The sequence below is a fragment of the Xyrauchen texanus genome, chromosome 34 (assembly GCF_025860055.1).
Source record: "Xyrauchen texanus isolate HMW12.3.18 chromosome 34, RBS_HiC_50CHRs, whole genome shotgun sequence".
NCBI lineage: Eukaryota > Metazoa > Chordata > Actinopteri > Cypriniformes > Catostomidae > Xyrauchen > Xyrauchen texanus.
Genome location: NC_068309.1, coordinates 34,798,495 through 34,823,052, shown reverse-complemented (window position 1 = coordinate 34,823,052; position 24,558 = coordinate 34,798,495). Strand labels below are relative to the sequence as shown.

General features: G+C 41.6%; 1 protein-coding gene across 1 annotated transcript in view; it reads left to right on the top strand.

The window, feature by feature from the left end:
• The window catches only part of LOC127627514 (actin-binding LIM protein 3-like), a 144,639-nt gene that overhangs the window by 80,818 nt on the left and 39,263 nt on the right, over positions 1-24,558 (top strand). The window contains exons 7-12 of the mRNA XM_052103923.1: positions 7,037-7,124; positions 11,529-11,587; positions 14,241-14,312; positions 16,530-16,685; positions 19,336-19,365; positions 24,174-24,303. Of these exons, the coding sequence (XP_051959883.1) occupies positions 7,037-7,124; positions 11,529-11,587; positions 14,241-14,312; positions 16,530-16,685; positions 19,336-19,365; positions 24,174-24,303 (535 nt within the window). The remainder of the gene's footprint in view (positions 1-7,036; positions 7,125-11,528; positions 11,588-14,240; positions 14,313-16,529; positions 16,686-19,335; positions 19,366-24,173; positions 24,304-24,558) is intronic.

Below are 24,558 nucleotides of genomic sequence, written 5' to 3'. Positions count from 1 at the left end.
CTCTCTCTCTCTCTCTCTCTCTCTCTCTCTCTCTCTCTCTCTCTCTCTCTCTCTGAGGAGAGGTTTGGGCATCTGAGGGTTCCCACGTGGAGAGGGTGACTTATTGGGCTTTTTCTGTCTAATACTATAATTTTATTTTCTTTTTTTTCGGTTTCTATAATTTAAAAAAAAAAAAAAAAAAAAAAAAAAAGTTCTTTAATTCCATTTGTGTGAGGTACTTGTGGAGTTTTGTTTGGGATCAGGATGGCGTCCCTCTTCGTAGGGGTAGCGCCACCTGTTTCCCTTCGTCATGGCGTCAGGTGTGTTCCTGTAACCGGTGTGACTGTGGAGGATGTGCTAATGGCTGTTGGAGAGGAGATCGGGCATGAGAATATTGCATCGGCTTCACGCATGAATAAAGCCGTGGTCGTTTTTGTGAAGGAAGAGATTCAAGTTAGTCGCCTGATAACTAATGGAATTGTGGTAAGTGGAGAATTTGTTATTGTTTCGCCGCTTGTTGCGCCAACTACTAAGGTAACCGTATCCAACATACCTCCATTTATTCGAATGATGAAATTGAGCGAGGGCTTTCACGTTACGGAAAATTTGCTAGCGCGATAAAAACGCTACCACTCGGCTGTAAAAATGAAGCATTAAGACATGTAATGTCTTTCAGAAGACAGGTGTTCATGTTTTTGAATGAACCAAATTTAGACGTGTCTTTTAGAGTGCTGTACTGAAGGAAAGGCATATATGATTTATGCTAACACGGGAAGCATGAAATGCTTTGAGTGTGGGGATGTTGGTCATAAGAGACTAGCATGCCCACATAAAGCTGGGAGTAGCGGGACTAGTGTGGCGAAGCCGGGACTAGTGTGGCGAGCGCCGGGTCGAGTGTGGCGAGCGCCGGGCCGAAGTGCTGCGGTGTTGGCGAAGGCCTCAGAGGACGCAGCTGCCTCGAGTTGTGGAGGAGCTGGATGCTCGAGTTGTTGAAAAGGCTGAAAGCGTTACTGATAACGGTCAAAATGAGAAAGTGGTTGCTGAAACAGAATCAAGTGATAATTGTGAAATGAACGATGATCTGAGTGACCAGATTTATGGTGAAGTGGCCAGTGTTAATGTTGATGCATCAAGGGATGAAGAAAGTTGTGATACAGAGTTAAAAGATGATGATACGCTTTCCGAAGTTTTCTGATATGGGCTCACAGATAGTAGGAGAGGTGTACACTTTACAAGAGATAAATGACTTCCTAGATTCGACTTTTGGTAAGACTGTTGATGTGACAGTTTTTTTCCGGACTCGAGAAATTTATTGCGACAGTGTTGTCGTTGCATAGAACGGTTAGCTATGAGTCTTTGGATAAGAAGAAAAGATTTAGACTGAAGAAGATGGTAACAAAACTGCTAAAAGATATTTGTTTCTCAAAGACATCAAGATGAATAAATCTCACGTGGTGGCGTTTATACTTTGCTGTTTTTTTCTGTCTCTCCCCACTCTATATCTCTTTTCTTACATGGATAGTTTGAGGGTGGGTTCTCTAAATATTAATGGGGAAGAGACAGGGGTAAATTAGCAGTGGTTTCAGAATTTCTTAAATTTAAAAAGATCAATGTTTCTTTTTACAAGAAACACATACAAATAAGGATAATGAAATTGAATGGGGTATGTGGTGGAAAGGCAAGTTTGTTTTGAGCCATGGGACATTTAATAGTGCAGGAGTGGCTATTTTATTTTCTGCAAACATGAATGTTAACATTTTAAATGTGGAACAGATTGTTGAAGGTAGAGTATTGTTAATAGAAATTGAGTATGAGGGAAATAGTTTTGTGTTTGTTAATGTCTATGCCCCCAATAGTGGTCCTGAACGACAAGATATTTTTTGAAATTGAGAAATGCCATCCAGAAGTATGATGATAGTGTGTGTCTTGTAATTGGAGGGGACTGGAATTGCACAACAGATTTTACAGTGGATAGAAATGGGGAAGAGCCTCATAGTCAATCAAGTAGCACACTGTTAAAAGTTATGCATGAGTTTCAATTAACAGATGTATGGAGAACAAGAAATATCGGGGTGAAACAGTATACGTGGTTGAAAATGTGTGACAATAGATTTTGGGGTGCAAGATTGGATCGGTTTTATATGACGGAAATGTGGAATAATAGAGTAATTGATGCTTGTATTTTTCCAAACGGGTTTTCAGACCACCATATGATCACGTTGGTTTTAAATGTAAAGAAGACATTAAGATCTAATTATTACTGGCATTTGAATGTTAAATTATTACATGATGCTTTTTTCTGTGAGAGTTTTAAAGTGTTTTGGAGTGAATGGAAGTTGAAGAAGCTTTTGTTTGAGAATCTTTGTCAATGGTGGGATGTGGGAAAGGCTGAATATAAGATTATTTTGTCAGAATTATGCTTTTCATACATCAACTTTTGTCAAAACAACAGTAAAAACTCTACAAAAGGACATTGAGTTGTTGGAAAAAAATCTTGTAACTAATAATGAAGGTGTACATTGTGATGGTTTGAAAAAGAAAAAACAAGAGCTGAATTCTTTTTTACAAGAGCAGGCCAAAGGAGCACTGATACGGGCAAGATTTTGCACTATCAAAGATATGGATGCTCCAAGTGCTTTCTTTTTTAATCTTGAAAAAAAATATACTAATCAAAAACAGATGTGTCATCTTCGCCGTCAGGATGGATCAGTAACATCAAATCCAGTTGAAATGAGAAAGTTGTCAAGAGATTTTTATAAACAATTATACAGTGCTGAGAGCTGTGATACTGAGAGTGTTCATGATTTGCTTAAGGAATTACCTCAGCTTGGGGATGAACAGAAAAAGGCTCTGGACAATTTGATCACTTTTAAAGAACTTACAGAAGCAATGCGTCAGTTGCATATTGGCCGTTCCCTGGAATTGATGGACTACCTATAGACTTTTATCAACAGTTCTGGGAAATAATTGGACAAGATTTTTACGAAGTGTTGCTGGACTGCATTAGAAGTGAAACCCTTCCCATAAGTTGTCGTAGAGCAGTCTTGTCGCTGCTTCCAAAGAAAGGGGACTTGGGACTTCTCAAAAACTGGAGACCAGTATCTTTATTATGTTCTGATTACAAAATATTTTCCAAATGCTTATCAAATAGATTTAAACACTGTTTAGACTTGTTGGTTCATAATGATCAAACGTATTGTATAGCTGAAAGATCTATAATGGATAATCTTTTTCTATTACGGGATATAATTAATATCAATAATTTTTATCATGTTGATCTTGGAATTCTCTCCTTAGATCAAGAAAAAGCTTTTGATCGGGTTGACCATCAATATCTTTTTAATGTGTTAAAGTATTTTGGGTTTGGTGACAGATTTATATCCTATATTCGGTTGTTGTATTGTAATGTTTCTGTTATGGTGAAAGCAGGTGGTGGGCTAAGTGAACCAATACCTGTGTCGAGAGGCATTAGACAAGGATGTCCACTTTCTGGGCAATTATACAGTTTGGTTATCGAACCTTTGTTGTGCAGATTGAGGAGGAATCTTGAAGGATTTGTAATTCCTAATTCAAATGATAATTTTAAGTTTTTTTATCTGCGTATGCAGATGACATTAGTGTTTTTATCACAAGTCAAAAGGATATTACAACCTTAAACCAAACTATTGAAATCTATGAAAAAGCCTCTTCTGCTAGAGTTAATTGGTCTAAAAGTGAAGGGTATATTATTGGTAGGTGGGAAGGTTTTGGGTTTCCTCAACTCCCGGGTGGGTTACAGTGGAGACAGGACGGATTGAAAACACTAGGAGTTTTTTGGGGAACGACCAATTTCAAAAGAAAAATTGGGAGGGTCTGCTGGAGAAGGTATCTGCTAAATTGTCGAAATGGAAATGGCTATTGCCACAATTGTCCTATAGGGGAGAGCTCTGGTTGTCAATAATCTCGCTGCATCTATGTTGTGGCACAGGACTATAACTATGGAGCCTCCTGAAGAGCTAATTTCTATGATACAAAGGACATTTGTTAATTTTTTCTGGAGTGGACAGCACTGGATCCGTGCAGCTGCACTTTACTTACCAGTTCAAGAGGGCGGTCAAGGCTTGGTAGATGTGAGGAGTCGGATCCGGGCTTTTAGGATTCAAGCTGTGCAGAGACTTCTCTACAAAACAGATGTGGTGTGGGCCAAAACTGCAAGTGTGTTTTTGAAGCGGGCAGGAGGACTTGGATTTGATAGACACTTGTTTTTAATGAGACTTGAGGAAGTAAGCCTGTCAGAGCTTCCACCTTTTTATAAGTCTATGCTGCAGACATGGAGAACTGTTTTAAGAGTGGAGCTGAGATATGGGTGACCAAGGACATTGGACTCCAGAGGAACCGTTGTTTTTCAACCCAATGGTCCAGACTAGACTGTTGTCCTCCTGTGAGCGTGAGGAGATGTTTGTTGAGGAATGGTGTTCAGAAACTTGGACATCTCCTGGATGAAAGGGGCTGGAAATCCATTGAGGCACTTCAAGAGCTGACGGGGTTAAAGTCCTTAGCGTCTTGTTTCAAAATTGAAAGAAGAAATCTGTAATGCACTTCCAAGCAGCTGTAGGACTTGGATAGGACTGAGACAAACACAGGACATGAGAACTGGTCAAGATTTCCCAGAATTAAACATTTCACCTGTCATAAATGAAGAAGAGGAAGGTGAAGTTGCAGACTCGATTTTATCTTTTAAGACCCCTCAGCTGGACCATTTTAAAAAGGTGTCTAAGAAAGCAATATACTGCACTACAGTTAAAGTCACACATCGAGATTCATTGAAGAGGCAAAAAGCTTCTAGATGGCCAGAACTGTTACAACCAGACTTTCTCGTGCGGGACAGGTGGCGGACCCTGTATAAACCCCTGTAGAGAAGCGCAGCGCTGATCTACAGTGGCGGATTATTCACGGGGCCATAGCTACGGACCGACATGTGGCACACCTGAATCCGGCAGTAGTTGGGGAATGTAGATTTTGTGGGGAGCAGGAGGATCTAGAACATTTGTTTTTAAGGTGTAACAGATTACAAGAGCTTTTTGTTTTGCTTAAGACTTGGTTTAGAAGTTTTAATGAGGTTTTTTCCGATAAAGTGTTTATTGGGGAATGAAGTATAGTTTTTCAATGAGGAGGAAAATATGTTTATTAAATTATTTGATGGGAACAGCTAAACTTGCAATTTGGAAAACAAGAAAGAACAAAGGTTTGCAACTTGCTACAATAGATTCTGAAATGATGTTTAGAGGGTTGGTAGAGGGAAGACTGAAAATCGAATTCAGCTTATTATAGACTTACAAATAATGTGGTTTTTTTGTGATGTATGGTGTTTTAATGAGGTACTATGTATAGTACAAAATGATCAGCTGATTGTGAATTTTTAATTAAGTAATTTATTTTTATTTTTTAATTTATTATTTTTTAATAATTGCCAGTAATGTAACGTGATTTAAGGTTCAAAGAATAATAAAGTGCTTGTTAACCTCTCACTCTCTCTCACACTCTCTCTCTCTCTCTCTCTCTCTCTCTCTCTCTCTCTCTCTCTCTCTCTCTCTCTCTCTGTTCTTTCAGTGGTTTAAATAATGTTATGTGGCACAATCAATAACTGTAGATGATGAAGTACAGACAGCCCTCATGCATCACCTGTATGACTAATTTCTCAGATTACAGAATTAGTGACAGATAGCCAGGCCGATTTATCTGCAGATACTTTGACAGATATTTGGCTTATAGAGATGAACAGAAATATGTAAGTTTCAAAATCTACCAACAACCTTGTGAATCGATTTGAATATTAAAAAAATGTTTTGAGTAAATATTGTGTACATTTTTCATTTGAGAAGGAATATTCCAGATTCTATACAGGCTCAATCGACAGCATTTGTGGCATAATGTTGCTTTCCACAAAAATGTTGAATTTGAGGTATTTTTTTAATAACTTAACCAACTGGTGTTGCAGTGATTTTAGGTGGATGAATGAAGTCAGTTCACTGTTCGATGGTAACCTCCCCAGCCTTCCTGATATGACTTGAAACATTTTTCAATTAGATTTGTCTTCCTTTCAGCAGATTTTGGAGTCTGCTTCAAAGTCTTAAGCTGTGTCTGAATAACTTTCAAACGTTTCTACTTTATAGAATGCCAAAAACAGTATGCAAATGGAGTAGTATCAAAGTCTTTTTAACAAGTCAGTCCACTGGCTGGAATGTTATTGGGTAGCTATTTTTCTATGTAAACAAGCTGCATACAAGTCTACTTTAATGGGGAAAGACAGAAATCTCCAAATGGTTGGTCAAGATTACGATCAAAGAACATATTTCAAATCAGCCGTAAAATCTGACAACACTGTTATCATAAACTGTGCTTCTTTACTTCAGGTTATGCTAAAAACACAATTGTCCAAGCTTGTATAGCTAATGCGCATGTGCATTCTCGAGTGATGTCTGTATCTAAATGGTGATTGACTCTTTTACCTGTAAGGCGGGGCTTCCTTTCTACATTCGTTGATCGTTGGGCGTTCCAACTTTTCCCATTCATTTTAATAGAAGTGGCCCATCTCTGATAAATAAGTCTCTGATAGTATGTCCAAATCCTCAGTATTCATATAATAATATGTGAGAAATACCCAGATGACCTATAATTTCTGGCAAGGTTATCAAGTTCACATTCCACTAGACACTGTTCTATACCGTAATGCTTTAGGAGCTTGAAGAGGCTCAAAACTCAATTTCAAAAGACGGTGGAGAACCAAGTGTTGGGTGGTTCTTTTCAACTTTAAGTGTTATATACACCAAAAAAGTTGTTAATTGTGCTTGTTTAACAAAACCACAGTAGATTATTTTGCCAGTTGTTGAAAATACAGCAAATATTCAGGTCACGGGACATGCCCATGTTCCTGTATAAAGTATGTCTGGAATGTATTCAAACTAATAGACTGCATACTTATAGGGCGTACTGTTTTACCAGCCTAGAAGTACATCTTTCATCAGATGCAGTACATACTTATTATGGATGCAACTTATTTTGTTTTTCTCTTCTTTAGGCTGGAGGAAAGCACTACCACCCCACCTGCGCTTGCTGTGCACGCTGTCACGTGATGTTCAATGAAGGGGAGGAGATGTACCTGACAGGTGGGTCGATGCTGAGCTCAGTTCAGCCAGATTTGCAGACTGAACAATGCATGTCATCTGATGGAAACATTTTAAAATAGTCAATTAGGGCCTACATTTATTCAAGCCTCCTTGTATTAAAGAAGTATCAATAGCATTTCCTATGACTCTACCAGTGGGGTTACCAAGTCATTGATTTGCAAGTCACAAGTAAGTCTCAAGTCAAGACCCTAGTCAATACAGGCAAGTTCCAAGTTAAGTCTTATGTCCTCTTGTTTAAGCATCAAGTCTTAAACAAGTCATTAGTGCTCTTTGCCCAAATTAGTGTCCGAGAATTAATTACTATAGTAATTACACCCTCCATAGTATTAGCACGTTTTAGCACAATGTGTGGGCTTTTCAGTTGGTCCCTTAACCACCGTAGGCAAAATTTCCTGCTTAATGTTAAATTAAATATCTGGAACGATTTCGCCATGACACCATCTGACTAGCTTAAATCGCATCCCGTATTGATTTGATACGGCATGCATCATATCATCTTTAAATATGGGATGAACCTGTATTTTACGGGATGGGTCGCAACCATTGGTCCACAGTGAATCTTTTAGCTGGTTTCACCAATGAGGCCTGCAGAATAATTCACTCCAAAATATTTGTTGTAGTCCACTTAGCTCTGTGGAACCAAAGCTAACTAGCTAAACCAGCTAACACAATAAGTTGAATGCTACTAACCATAGCTGATGTGGAATAGTTAACAATCTCATCTTACCTATGTCTGTGGGTTTTCAGATGCCTCGCAAAATTGGACTTTGTCGATGAAGCGTCTGTCATTTTTAAACCACAGGTTCTACATGTTGCAGAACCTGTGGACTCAAGTCCAAATCAAGTCGCAAGTCATTGTTGTCAAAGTCTAAGTTGAGTCGCAAGTCTTCAAATGTTTTACTCGAGTCCAAGTCAAGACAAAGTCATGCGACTCCAGTCCACAACCCTGGACTCTAACTAACTACTGTCATACCTTCACACTCTCATGACCAAATGTCACTGGGGGGACACTGCACTACTGAAATGTCACTGATGCCGTATATTCAACTGATCACTCACATGCCATTGGCTCTTGCATTTCATTTGACCGATCCTGTCATGTGACCGATTGTGACAGTCTAATATTTGGATGTATTTTCTTTACAATGGAATTGAATGGAGCCAATTTCTGGAGTGTTAAAAGGCAGAAATGGTGAAGTTTAGAATTTTATAAAAGCACTTCTCTGAATTCATCGGTTAAAACGTGTATTATTTGAGCTGTAAAGTTGTTCAAATCATTGTTTTTAGGGTTTTAGGGTTTACAGTGTTACATTATCATGGCAGTGAAGTTGTAAAATTGGATGTAACTTTACACAGAAAATTTTAGTATGTGATTTTATCACACTAAAATTATGTTAACTCCTATAAAACATTTTTGGTCGCTACTTTTCTGGAAATTCACGAGATGGACTGCAGCTTAATGGAAGTTCTCCATTGAATGATGATGGCTTGGTGGTCTACAGCTGCATGTTAATGTATTTGGCAAGCATATTACTTTGAAGATCAGGAGCTGTATATTACAAGCTTCATGCACAATGCTAGCAGAATTTGATACCTAGAGTCAAACCATCAGATTAAGCATTCCCTGTTCCCTGGTATAACACTGTTATGTAAAGTCCAGTCTCTCTGGGCTCTCTGGGTTAGGCACCTTAAAGTGTGACTTGTTTATATATGTGTATATATAGAGTGATAGATCACCGCAGCTCTGCTCTGATATATGGCCCTCTGTGACTCAGTGTTGATAAGTGGGAGTTGTTTGGAAGTGCTCATCCACAAACCCATCTCTTTGATCAGGCAGTGTGAGATATGAATACTGAGGAGGATACAGCACGCTAGGGGAGAGTTGCTGTCTCTTTAGGGCCCTTGATTTACTTTAAATGATTTCAAAGTTTACTTTGCGAGAACTCTTTCTCGGGGTTGTGTACATTCAGAACTGAATTAAGGATCCTTTTAAATTCCAATTTAACTGCTGAATAGCAAAGACAACCCTGATAGCACACATACATCACCCAGATGTCTATATGATGTGTGTGTCTACATCTGGAAGACATATTTTTTTACATTGTTTGCTCATCTGCAGGACGTCAACAAGACATATAGTATGTCAATAAGTATTTCTCGGTTGTCAATACGACAGTTCAGCAGATGTCTTTGAGATGTTTATGATTTAGACATTTTCAGATGTTTAGCAGATGTTAATTAGATTGTGATGATTTCCAGATGAAAATATTTTTTTAAAAATTACATCTCCGAGATGTATGTCTGCTGTCTGGAAATGTGCAGTTGTAATTAAAATGTGAATTCAAGAAATTATAATTAAAATGGAAAGAAATGAATGTAACTTCTGTGAGCGTAGTTATGTTATTTTACAGCATATGGGCTATTTTTCAAAAACATTCGATGATTTGAAAAATGTGAAAAATTATTATTCTACAAATCAAGGATAAATAGGCATAATAATGATCATTTATGATGTGATTAATTATGTTTTGTCTCAAAGATTGTGTTGGACTCAGTGTTGGGGAAGCTATATAAAAATTGGATGAAATTATTTAATTCTGCAGTCAGTTCTGATTGTAAAATGTAACAATATCACCTGATAGTTACGGTGGCAAGAAAAAGTATGTGAACTCTTTGGAATTATCTGCATTCATGTATAAATTGGTCTTACAATCTGGTTTGATTATCATCTATGTTACAATAATAAAAAAACACAATCTTTTTTTAACTAATAACACACAAACTGGGAGCCTGGGTAGCTCAGCAAGTAAAGACGCAGACTACCACTCCTGGAGTCACAAGTTAAAATCCAGAACATACTGAGTGATTCCAGCTGAGTCTCCTAAGCAACCAAATTGGGCCGGTTGCTAGGGTGGGTAGAGTCCTCCTCGGTCCCTATAATGTGGTTCTCGCTCTCGGTGGGGGGCCATGGTGAGTTGTGCGTGGATGCCGCGGAGAATAGCGGGAAGCCTCCACGCGCGCTAGGTCTCCGCGGTAACGCGCTCAACATGCCACGTGATAAGATGTACGGATGGATGTTCTTAAACACGGAGGCAACTGAGATTCATCCTTCACCACCCGTATTGAGGCGAGTCACTACGCCACCACGGGGACTTGGGAATTGGGCATTCCGAATTGAGGAGAAATGGGGAGGAAAAAACATTGTGACCGGTAAACACAATATTCCCTAAGTAATGTTTGATTCGTTAAAGCATAACAATCAATAAAAACTTCAACTACCCTACGAGAAAACACATCCAAGCATTATAGCAAGTAAACAGCTTCATCAAACTGATAAACATACATTCGGAGACAACTATCCTCCCTCTGCTCTCCTGAACTGTGACTGACTGAACCGCCATTTCTTCCTCAGTTGACACTCACACGACGCAACACATAGTAGCCGGTGCTACTTTTCTAAGCTTATGGACATGACGTAAACAGGCAAGGAACACTGTGATTTCCCACCAAATCCGAACCGACAGCTCAAAATAAAAAAAGCTTTAAAAAAGCTGAATTGGGCTAAGACAAGGACATTGTTTTGAAAGCAGATTTTTAATGTACTCAATAATGGATTTTATTCATTGTAAACAAAGAAATCTTAGATAGTGCAGCTTTAATTGTACACATTATATAACCTAGAAAACACTTTATTTTATATAACTGAATCAAAGTATAGTGAAAACAAGATGACAAAGTCCCTTTAAGGCTGTGCGGGGCTCATGTGAATCAGTGAATCATTTATGTGAACTATTTAATTTACATGAACCATCTGAAAGAACCGACTCACTAAAATGAATCAGAGTTCCCTACTCAAAATATAAGTAAGTCATTTAATTTGAAATGGTTTAATAACATGAACTGTCCGAAATAACGATTCACTTAAATCATATGGTTTTCCCAGTGCTACAGAGAGAGGATTGTTCAGCAGATTGTGTTTGTTTACTCCCTTAGCTCCATTGCTGAGTTCACAAGTTAATGTGAAAAATGTAGTGTTTTCTGACTATACACCAATAATCATTGGAAAATGTCGCTTATACAGGAAAAGCTGTGAAAATAGCTGAACTACTGGCATGCTACTAAAAAATGTAGTTAAGTAAGTAGCGTTGCTAATTTTTGTTAACTACTTCCCAACTCTGTTTGGACTAATTTGCTTTATTTATTGTGACTGTGCTGCATTTCTTTTAATTTCAATTCAGTAAATTTCTCCTCTTGTCCTTAAAATTGTAATTCCTGTTCAACATCCTATGGTGTGTGGCCAATTCAACTAAAATTAAATCTCATGAATTGAAAGGAAGCATTCTTAATTCTGAATTTTGCTCATACTGCTTTGTTGTCTTCCAGGTTCGGAGGTCTGGCACCCCATGTGTAAGCAGGCGGCAAAAATGGAACGCAAACTTAGAGTAGGTGTTTATACTTGCATCAAAACAACATGTAACATTTCACACGTTGTGTCGAATGAAGCGACACTAGGGGTCTTTCTTGAAGGCCTCGGTTACCTCTGAACTTGAGAAAAGGCCAATGAGAAATTGGCAGGCAGAATTTTCATGTACCTCGGCTGAACTTACGGTATAACATGAGGGAATTGTGCATCTGTCCATTCAGGTTTTGCACTGAGGAGCTGAGAATAAGGTTCGGCCATTACAGTGGCTTGGCACAGCGTCATGGCCGTGGGGACACAACATCTCATTCCCTACATCAGGCCGCCGTGAGCGTGAAATTGGACTGGAACCCTCCGTCCTCCCCGCAGCCCTCACGGCTAGATGATTGGTTCCTCGGATCCAGGCACCTCTCACAGACACGCCCCCCCTCCCAGTCCCTTACTTCCTGGAGGTGTACGATGAGCTGACAAGGTCGTGGAGGGCACATTTCACTGACCGAAACTACCTCCTCGCTCGCGTGGTTACTCACCTCAAGTCCCAGATGCCTCTGCAGTCTGTGCATCTTATTACGTGGCTCGTTGTGTATGACACAGCAGAGACTCACAGCACATGTAGGCTCATGCTACTCATGCAACTTACCACACGCCCCATTGAGAGCGAGAACCACTAATCGCGACCTCGAGGAGGTGACTCTACCCTCCCTAGCAACCGGGCCAATTTGGTTGCTTAGGAGACCTGATTGGAGTCACTCCAACTCACGACTCCAGGGATGGTTGTCAGCATCTTTACTCACTGAGCTACCCAGGCCCCCTATATTTTTCTTAACACAAATGGAGAAATTGTGAAAACATTTTGTGCTCAGTGATGTCAGTTTATGGAGAACACCTCTTCAAGCTTCAAAAGAACACAAAGGTATAATTCAGAAGTCTAATAAATTATTCCATGAGACTTGTAATTGTTATGATGCTTTCATAACAATTACAAGTCTCATGGAATAATTTATAGGTTTGTTAGAATTAAAACAAAGTCTAATGTATTATTTAGTGAAAATATTCACTGACTGAATATTCATTCTCCTGTGCGTGTTTGTGTCTGCATGCAAACTTTAGAGCTCCTTGCATGAGAGCAACAGTAGTTATGCAACACGCGTGAGATGGGGCGTTCAAGCGAAAACTCATATTGTTTCATTTCAACAGGACCACCGGTGATTTTAACAACAGAAAACACAACATAGCTGAACACAAACCAGAGATACAGAACTTACAAATCATGTCTGAAGAGTTTGTAGTTAAAGAAAGGATGCATTTCAATGTCCTCAATCAAAAAGTGTGATGGAGGAGGCTGAAGGTAACTACTAGTACCGCAGCTCCCTATACGCATATTAAACAGACCCGAAAGCAGTTGTAGAACACAGACAGTCACTTCGCTCTAGCACCACATTGCATTTTGGACCGGTGCAAATGGGATTACTGGGCGCGACGCCAAATATAGAAACCAAGTGATCGACAGAATGTCCCTTTGATCATCACAGCTGCTTAACATAGAAAAGATCACTTTTATTGCATGTTGTTTGACGTCTGAGTAGGGCACGGTGTGACTAAAGCTACCTTCAGCATCATCACTCTGTTTGATGCATCTATTCTTTCACTACAAACAGAGTACAAACACTTCAAACATGTTTTGTAAGTTCTGATCTCTGGTTTGTGCGCAGCTATGTTGTGTTTTCTGTTGTTAATATCACTGGTGGTTTTGAAGCAAAACAAAATTAGTTTTCACTCGAACCATCTCGTCATCACCATCTCACACTCCATCTCACGCGTGCTGCGTAACTACTGTTGTTTTCGTGCAAGCTCACGTGCAGACTCATGAACGCGCACGGGAGAATAACAGTTTTACTAAATAATACATTACATTTCAGATTTTCATTATTGTATGCTTTCATAAAAATCATGAGTCTCATGGAATAATTTACTAGACTTATGAATTATACTTTTGTGTTCTTTTGAAGCTTGAAGATGTGGTCACCAGAAACTGCCATTGTATGACATCACTGAGCACAACATTTTTTCACAATTTCTATCTTTGGGTTAAGAAAAATAAAGAAAGTCATATGTGGTTATAACAACACAGCAGTGAGTAAGCAATGACTGAATTTTCCTTTTTGGGTGATTTAATCCTTTGAAGTCCTCACTGAGCTGTTTAAATTAAAAACTTGATTGTAAATCATGCTTTAAAAATTATAAAACTGTGTGTTTTGGATGAAAGAGATCTAATGCTAAAGAGAATTAGCAGATCAAACTATATTAGATTTTTATCTTAATTTATTTTGTTATTTTCTAGTCTCTATATAGGTGATACAGTCTCAATGTGTTGTAGTTTATGTGACCTGTGTGATATCTCAAGGGAGATAGCAGATGGTTGGTTTAGCCAGTCTGTCAGGTTCCTGACCTGGGCCTCGGTTTGTCTAACACTATCACTATTAAGACTATGAGCGAAATTAATAGAGAGGGGAGTGGCTCCTTCCCTGGAGGGATGTAGTTCATTTTCCTTTAGCAGATCATGTCCTCCGAAAAATCCGCATCAAATTGTCTATAAATTCTATGCCATTTTCACATTTTGTGTGTGTGTGTGTGTGTGTGTGTGTGTGTGTGTGTGTGTGTGTGTACTCCTGCAGCTCAGACGTGCCTCAGAAGCCTCTATCTCTCCACCTGGTTCCAGTATCGGCTCTCCCAGTAGAGTGATATGTGTGAGTACTGCATGTGTGAGGCATTCAGTAATTTGGATGCTTTAAACTATCCAGAACTGTTTATAAATCATTGAAATGTATGAGTAGAATGGAAGTTTCCTCTTTCTAGGAGTTTAATGTTTTGATTAGTGCAGGTGAAAGACTTTTAAAAATCTATATACCTAAATGTGAAAAGAAAAGGCTTCTGATTTGCAATTTGGTAATTTAATAAAAATAAAACAATTATATTATCAACATAACAATTTGAGTGAAAGTTGAATTGAAAAATTAAAGTTAAAATAAAGTTGCAAATATATATATTTCCAAAATATTTCAAATTTACTAACAGTACATATTCATACACTCACGCGCACACATAGGGAACTTCATATTTACAGCAATGTTATGCAAAACTCAGAATTTGCGTATGTTGGGGAACTTACCAGAAAACCTACTGTATACATTTTGAAAACGCTATTATAGCAAGATCTCCTATGCACAATTTAAATATACATTTTAGGCAGTGTTGTCACATTACCAAATTGTCAGTAGTCATTACCAATACCAGTGAAATTTGACCATTCTCAATACCAAAACTAATAACTAATATGTTTATTAGGTTATAGTTTCAAGTTCTAACAGCTGTATTGAAGTAAACATTCAGAAATGTAAAAAATTAAATAATGAAATGCATTGTATATAACTACATAGATCACAGGTCTTTACTGCATGATAATAATACAGTACATCAATACTTTTTAAAGCTAATAAAGCTATCCAGCAAATAGCATTGTGGTTTCCTCGTATTCTTCTCGTTATAATTGTTTGATTAATATTAAAAACATAGTGTCTATTTCCTACTGCACAGATCCAATATTTTGATACAAATCCCCTTTTGTCTTCTGGTGTTTACATTTACTTTAGACATAACTGACTGTGTTTCTATTAATACCTCAACTAGACTGGCATTTTTAAGTGTATTTGACCATCACGCAGGTGCGTATCCTTATTAAGACCAAAGGATACTTCGGTTTTCCGCGTTGCTGATCGGAACTCGCACTGTATGCTCAGACTGCCTGCGCGGGGCCCAGTTTTTCATGACACATGGACAGTCCTTCTGTTGTTGACTGTACTAGAAAAGTATCACAAAGCGTAGGTGTCGAACGTGTTCGTATTCGCTCGTAGTCAAAACAGTATACTTTTAAAGGCTGAGTGCTCGACCATGTGCAAGACGGCCCAGAATGCAGACAAACAGTATACCCAAGCCTTTACCATGAGCACACATTAGCATGCACACAAAAAGAAGCCGCCTGTCAGTCAGGGGTTGCGTAGAATGGTGAGGGAAAAGTCATGTATATTCATGACAATACTGCAATGACTGATTAGTTGGAGAAATTATAACCCAACCCTGACCTACCCCTGAACCTAGCTTTATCCAATCAGGTAGAGCTTTCTGCACGAGCGGAAATTAGGAAAAAATAGTGATTCCTAAGTTTCTTGTTATTTGTTTAGTTTCTCTCTCTACTCACTTTCCCTTTTGACCTGTTAACGAGATCAACCAGTGGTTGTCTTGCGATCGACCGGTCGATTGCTATGAGCATACTGAGCACCCCCGCAATGAATACTTACCAAATATTAAACACATTTATATGTAATGTTCGATTTATTAAAGCATGACAACCAATTTAATTTTCAAAAACCCTTCCTGAAACATTATCCAAGCATTATAGCAAGCAAACAACTTCAACAAACAGTTAAACAGCTAAACATCCATTTGTGACTGCTGTAGCTTCCCCAGATGCCACAAAGGCACCACACAGTAGCAGGTCCTTCTTTTCTGTGCTTACGGATATGACTTAAACACACAAGGAGAATGACATAAGCTTGCGATTTCAAAGCTCAAAATATTGTTGTAAACCTGATGATTCATGTTATCCAGCATGATTTGAGAATGAACATCTTGTGTGCTTCAATGGAAGCAAGGAAACCCGGCCTTTCATACAAAGGAGTTAACGTGAGCGATGTCACAAACTTGCACATTTGATAATGACTAAGAAATTGCAATTTGTCAGTCATTTGAAGATGAGTATGTTTTATTTAAACTTTGAGTAATGCTGTTTGTGTGTGTGTTATCTATGCAGTCTGCAGCAGCACTAGATCTCTGTCTATCCCCACAGGATCTGTCTCTCTGTGTCTCACCTCTCTTCTGTTGCATACTGTTCTGTGTCCTCTCCGTAGGCTAAACTGCAGAATGATATCCTTCATTATAAGTATCTGGCCGCAATGCCTAAGATTAAGTCTATATATGATGCACAGCGGCCTGATCTCATTCCCTACGAGACAGATCACACATACTCGTCTGATGACAGGCTAGAGCGCTACAGCTATGGCAAGGTACTACTTCTAAAACAGTGTCTCCTCGTGCATGCAGTTTTGTCAGTTTTTTACAGAATCCATGTGTGTTTCTACCTTTCAGCTTGAATTTGTGTTTTTTGTAAGGTTGATGGAAGGCAAAATGAAACAATATTTCCAACACATTAAACTTTTATAATGGGATGTATTTTAGAGTACAATTCAAGTCCAGCCCTACATTATTTCTTCCTGAACTTGAATTGTGTCTGTTGTAATCTGACTGGTTAATATGGCCATACATGAACAAACTCAACAAAAAAAGAAACGTCCTCTCGATTTCAACCCTTTTCTGCAAACTTAACACGTGTAAATATTTGTAAAAACATAAAAAGTTTTTAAGACATAAACTGCACAAGTTTCACAGACATGTGACTAACAGAAATGGAATAATGTGTCCGTGAACAAAGGAGGGTCAAAATCAAAAGTAACAGTCAGTGTCTGATGTGGCCACCAGCTGCATTAAGTTCTGCAGTGCATCTCCTCCTCATGAACTGCACCAGATTTACCAGTTCTTGCTTTGAGGTGTTACCCACTCTTCCACCAAGGCACTTGCAAGTTCCCGGACATTTCTGGGGCAAATGGCCCTAGCCCTCACCCTCCGATCCAACAGGTCCCAGATGTGCTCAATGGGATTGAGATCCGGTCTCTTCACTGGCAATGGCAAAACACTGACATTCCTGTCTGGCAGGAAATCATGCCCAGAACGAGCAGTGTGGCTGTGGCATTGTCATACTGGAGGGTCATGTCAGGATGAGCCTGCAGGAAGGGTACAACATGAGGGAGGAGGATGTCTTCCCTGTAACGCACAGCGTTGAGATTGCCTGCAATGACAACATGCTCAGTCTGATGATGCTGTGACACACCACCCCAAACCATGACGGACCTGCCACCTCCAAATCGATCCCGCTCCAGAGTGTAGGCCTCAGTGTAACGCTCATTCCTTTGATGATAAATGTGAGTCCGACCATCACCCCTGGTGAGACAAAACCGTGACTCATCAGTGAAGAGCACTTTTTGCCAGTCCTGTCTGCTCCAGTGAAGGTGGGTTTGTGCCCATAGACAACGTTGTTGCCGGTAATGTCTGGTAAAGACCTGTCTTACAACAGGCCTACAAGCCCTCAGTCCAGCCTCTCTCAGCCTATTGCAGACAGTCTGAGCACTGATGGAGGGATTGTGTGTTCCTGGTGTAACTCGCCATCCTGTACCAGTCCCACAGGTGTGATATTAGGATGTACCGATCCTGTGCAGGTGTTGTTACACGTGGTCTGCCACTGCGAAGACAATCACCTTCCTGTCTCCCTGTAGTTCTGTCTTAGGCGTCTCACAGTACGGATATTGCAAATTATTGCCCTGGCCACATCTGCAGTCCTCATGCCTCCATAGAGCATGCCTAAGGCATGTTCACGCAGATGATCAGGGACCATGGGCATCTTTCTTTTGGAGTCAGTAGAAGGTCTCTTTGGTGTGCTAAGTTTTTATAACTGTGACCTTAATTGCCTACCATCTTAACTACAGTTCCACAGGTGCATGTTCAGTAGTTGTTTGTTGTCATATCTATTATTTTTTTAAACAGCTGAAAATGGCTTATCAAGCTATGAAAAAAACACAACAATTATAGCATAAAACATTATTTTTAGTTTCAATAACATCAGTATAGTATATCATTGTAATGTGCAGTCATCAGTCACTTTTAATCATAATTCAACTAGCCCCTTTTCTTTTTGAATGAGATTGTCATACTGAACAAACATGCCTTCTCCTCTCGTTCAGTTGGTCAGCTGATCCTTGTTCACAAACAAGATGACTTATTCATTCATTTTGTTCGCAAACAAGAGTATCAGTAAGTTGCATTTATTCATAAATGAGATGTCTCATCTCATTCAGACTCAAATCAGAGATTGGTTCAGTGCAGGGGTGTATTCATTCTGTGGGTCAAACCAATATGCTCCTTAACATCAAATGAGAATAAGAAGCATTCATTCACTTTTTTTCAAAGATTTTTTACAAAAAGACTGTTTCATTCACTGCCGAAACATCACTGCTAAAAGGATGATTTAGACAACTTTACCGCACAATAACACATTTTTGTACAGAGCAATTATTATACCGTAAGTGCTTTAACAAAAATATAAACTGCACATTTCTGCTGTTAAAACCTCCAGTACAGTTTTGCTGTAGAGTTCAATTATTGAAGTTATTTTTTATTTATTTTTTACAAACAATAAACAACATGATACAAATTCTATAGATACAGCTTAACTTTCATTAAACCTGGAATATTCCTTTAAGAAAAATGCGCCATTAATGTAGCAGTGTTTTTTTTTTTTTTGTACTGATGAAGCTACTGGGTGTACAGCTTTTATACAGTATATAGGCTATGTTAGCAAATTTGACATGAATTTTTAATAAACAGATTAGCTGTCCATATAGTGTAAAGGACAGAAACTGATATTGTAACTTTAAAAATCCTCAATAGAACACACAGATACTGTGTGCTCACTTTCTTTAGTTTCTGTGATATCTCGCAACATTATCCTGAAAAAATAGAGTAATGAAGTATGAAATGAATCTGTGCCTGCCTCATTTCCATTCACTTTTCTCTCTTTTTTGCTTTGCTCCTCTTCTCATGCAGTTTCTGGGAAACCTTTCTCCATATTCTCAGGTAAAGCCAAAGATGCCTATTCTCCCAAATTGCTGTTAAAATCAATATTTTTTGCAGCATGCGGCAATGAAAATAAATTCAAGCCTTGATTATTTGTATATTTTCTAGTTAAGGGTTCAGCTATTCCTTTTTCAAAAATTTGAATTCTGTCATTATTTACCCTAGGTCGCGTGCAGACCGCCACCCCCGCGGGCCTCGGCCTAAGATTGCGTTGAAACCTGAGCAACCGAAGTTCTCCTAGCTTTGTTGAGAAAACGACGGCTCAGTCCCGCCGCAGCCGGACAGCCGTAAAAGCTTCGCCCTCTGTCAGTCCCCTTCTCTCAGGCTACTGCAGTGGTGGATTCAGCAGCCAACAAGCCGGTGATACTGCCCGCTTGCCTGCACTCAAACGCCGTTTTCACGGCGACCAAAAGAAATCTTGTAAAGAGCAAACATGCCTTATGTGTAGAAAATGTGACCACAATCCAGTGTTCACCCCTACACACAAGCATTACACTTCCCATGTTCCTATCAGAGCCCACTCACATAAAGCGGACACAGCCCGCTCGAGTGTTAGAGTCAATAAACGCGCCCACGAATCCGTGCGCGCGCCCCTTCTCTGGCTGCTCTGTCACACGACCAGCCTTGTGTAGAAAATGTGCCCACAATCCAGTGTTCACCTCTACACACAAGCATTACACTTCCCATGTCCCGATCAGAGCCCACTCACATAAAGCGGACACAGCCCGCTCGAGTGTTAGAGTCAATAAACGCGCTCACGAATACCTGTGCGCGCCCATTCTCTGCCCGCTCTGTCACACGGCCGGCAAACACTTCTCTGTATGTAAGTCCCGTGCCCGTGACTATGCTCGCGCATCACTTAACAGATGTGACTCTTTCCCCATTCACCTCAATCGGAAGTCACTCACAGAACAGCCTGTCCCTGCTGTCTGCGAGCAGTCATGCATAAGCACAGTAAGCGGCTCACACATTCTGTTCAGCTGTGTGCGGCAATCAGGGCGATTTGGCCATTCACCCTCTAGCGTTACGCTTCAAAGCGTGGGAAGCTATCCCAGGATATCCAAATGGGTGTTAAGCACAATAAAACAGGGCTATTTGCTACAGTTCGATCGCCGCCCTCCCGCTTCAGAGCTGGCTCGAAACTATTGTGAACACGGAAGCAGCCTGCATGCTTCGTTCAGAAATAGCAAACCTTCTGTGCAAAAGGGCCATAGAGAAGTGCCGCCTTAGCTGAGCGAGTCGGGTTTTACAGCCGTTATTTTCTTGTTCCCAAGAAAGACGGCGCCCTCAGACCAATATTAGATCTCAGGGTTTTGAACAAGGTGCTTGCAAAAAGACCGTTCAAAATGCTTACAATCAGGAAACTCCTCGCGCATACGCGCCAGGGGACTGGTTTATCTCTCTCGATCTGAAAGATGCCTATTTTCAGATTCAGATAAATCCCGTCACAGGCCATTCTTGAGATTCGCCGATGGCCAGGTTTATCAATACACCGTCCTTCCGTTCGGCCTGTCTTTAGCACCCGTACTTTCATGAAGTGCATGGATGCGGCGCTCGCACCCCTGCGGAGTCAGGGCTTGCGAATTCTGAACTATTTGGACGACTGGCTGATTATGGCACAGTCACATACGGAGCTTCTGTCTCACAGAACAGTTCTCCTCAGCCATCTGAACGGTTTGGGTCTTGCAGTCAATTGGACCAAGAGCTCACTACAGCCCAGTCAGGCAATTTCCTTCCTTGGAATAGAACTAGACTCCTTGGCAATGACGGCTCAGCTTATCTACACAGCGGCGCCGTGTTCAGCGACTAGCCGCGTCCTTTCAGATGAACAGCCTCACGCCTCTGAAAAAATTTCAGAGAGTGCTAGGTTACATGGCCTCAGCTGCAGCAGTACTTCAGCTGGGTTTACTGCGCATCGCCCGCTTCAGCATTGGCTAAACACCCGGCGTCTCGCCGGGCTTGGGCCACAGGCGCCAGCCGATCAAGGTGACTCAGACCTGTATTTCGCTCTGCAGCCCTGGACAGTGGCCGAATGGTATCAGCGGGGAGTGACGATGGGAGCTGTATCTCGCCGAAAAGTCATCTCGACAGGCGCGTCCAACACGGGTTGGAGCGCGGTCTGCGAGGGCTCTCCGGTTTTTTTGGCCTATGGTCAGTTCAGGAAAAGCTCCTTCACATAAATTGTCTGGAAATGATAGCGGTCGAGTACGCGCTATGCGCTTTCTCCCGGTCATTCAGGGTCACCACGTCCTGGTCCGTTCGGACAACAGATCTGTGGTATCCTACCTAAACCGTCAGGGCGGTGTCAGATCCAGGAACCTCTTCCATCTGACGAAACGCATACTGAGTTGGTCCCAGTGCCACCTGCGCTCGCTGAGGGCGACGCGCGTGCCAGGCCACCTGAACGACGGCCCAGACAGACTGTCCAGAGACAATATTCCCCCAGGGGAATGGTCCCTGCACGCTCAAACAGTCCAGAAGTTATGGCGCATATTCGGCAGAGCAGAGATAGACCTCTTTGCGTCAGAAGAGAACTCTCACTGCCCAATATTTTTCTCAGCGAGGACGCGCTGGCCCAGGACTGGCCCAACCGCCCGCTTTACACCTTCCCTCCCGTCTCGCTATTGCCACAGGTAATGCAGAGGATCAGGGAAGCAGCGTCACTCGGTGCTCCTCATAGCCCGCGTTGGGAGAATCAGACATGGTTCCCGGAGCTTACGCAGCTGTCACTGACAGCGGCGTGGCCCATCCCAGTGAGAGCAGATCTCCTCTCTCAAGCTCGCGACGCGATCTGGCATCCCCACCCAGAGCTGGGCGCTGCAGCGTGGGTGATCAGCGACTACCCGTCGCTCTGCCAGAAGGGGTAATAAACACCATCATACACGCTAGAGCCCCTTCCACGAGAAGACTCTATGCGTCAAAATGGTCTGTGTTTTCAAAATGGTGCACCGACAGAGACCTGGACCCACGGACATGTGGGGTGTCGTCGCTGCTCGTGTTTTTACAAAGAGCTGCTGGATAATGGCAGATCCCCATCCACACTCAAAGTGTATGTGGCGGCCGTCGCGGCGTTAAGCTGAACCCTGCACGGCCAGTCACTGGGAAAAAGCGAGCTGGTCATCCGGCTTCCTCAGGGGAGCTAGAAGGATGAACCCCGCGCCCCCATCGGTTCCTATCTGGGATCTTTCTATAGTTCTCGAAACTATGAAAGCCTCCCTTTCGAACCGCTTCAATCTGTGGATTTGAAATACCTTTCACTCAAAACCGTTTTTCTGACTGCCCTGTCATCAGTCAAGCGTGTGGGAGACCTTCACGCGCTGTCTGTCAGCGCTGCGTGTCTTGAGTTTGGACCAAGTGACTCCAAGGTCATTTTAAAGCCTAGACACGGCTATGTTCCCAAGGTGATCGGTACTCCTTTCAGAGCACAGGTCATTTCCCTATCGGCGCTGCCAGCATCCGATAGCGAACGCGACGCCAATCTCCTTTGCCCAGTCAGAGCACTGAGATTGTATACTGCGCGCTCCGCCTCTTTCAGGCGCTCTGAGCAGCTTTCGTTTAGTTCGAGGGCGCACCAAAGGTCTCGCCGCCTCGAAACAGACACTGTCTAGATGGATAGTGGGCGCTATTGCTGCCGCATACGGCGTCAAAAGACCTGCCATGCCCGTTGGGCATTAGGGCTCACTCCACTAGAGGCATGGCCTCATCGTGAGCATGGTCCAGCGGGATTTCCATTCACGACATATGTGTGGCAGCGGGCTGGGCTTCCCCTCCACCTTTGTCAGATTTTACAATCTGGAAGTGCCCGCCCTGCAGGCAAAACTACTAGCGGTTTAATACGCTACAGCTCCCCTGGTGAGCTGCACTGATGGGACTCATTCCACACAGACCGGCACCGCCGCTCTGTCGTTCCCTTCCCACAATGTGCTTATGTATTACACACACACTGGCCCGCACTCTTGCCGGCCAAATATTATTTCCCCACTCACAAGGGCTCCCCGGGTCCCCCACCCCGGGGCTCATGCAGTGGATGCTTGGCGCGACGGCGTTGACAATGGGTTCCCGTAGCGTAAGCTAGCTTACGCAATACGAGAGAACCTCTCGTAAGAGAACGAATCGGTTACCTAACGTAACCTCGGTTCTCTCTAGATGAGGAACGAGTATTGCGTAGCCGGCCGTGCTTCGCGCCACGCAGCGACTTTACGCTTCATTCAATGAAAACCAGGGTTCCAGCCTACGAACTACGCTTATATGCACTCTAGCCACGCCCATTTTGGCGGGCTTTGATGCAGTAAGCACGCGGACGCCTCTCATTGGACGCGAGTTCGCCCAAGTTCGTCTATAGGCTGCAGCAGTTGCCGCAGAGCAACCAATGAGCTCGCTAGCTAGCCCGCTCAAGGTCTGCAGTTGCTGCACTGCGTTGACAAATGATACAAAATTAAGGATAATTTTTTGGCTTCAATATCTCAGAAAAGATGAATCTTTCCCGTAGCGTAAGCTAGCTTACGCAATACTCGTTCCCTCGTCTAGAGAGAACCGAGGTTACGTTAGGTAACCGATTCGTTTTTTTTACCAACACGATAACACAAGAAATTAAACCGTAACTGTGTACGCATTACTGCGTTAAGTATGTTTCTGGCTTTACTCTCCATTCTGCATTCACAGTTGTGTACGGTGTTGTTGTTTTGTTGTGTGGCAGCGAGTGTGTTGGGTCTGATTCTGTAAATTGTTTGACAGTAGTGTTAGAAGCTCAGACTATGTGATGATTGATGAAGCTCACGCTCGACTCCTGTCTTGGTTTTGTGTTGTAGGATATCTATGACAGCGTGGATCTCAGGCACCGGCGCTCATCTAGCCCTGGTTACATCGAATTTCCCACCTTCAGCCAACAGGGCATGTCTCCTACTGTCCCCCGCTCCCCTAAGATGTACTATCGCTCCAGTGAGTACACACACACACACACACACACACACACACACATTGACAGCACAGCCAGGATTCATTACTGCAGTGTGATGTTCGACTGTTTACTTTTGTAAAGAACAAACAATACAGAGTTTTCCAACAGAAAATTTCAGGGTAAATGTTTATGTGGTTTCCGGTAAGCATTAAAAAATGGCACCTTCCTTTTGATATTCGCAGACATTTTCAAACGCCACTAATGTCACATGCATTGACTGTCGGGAAACAGATGTT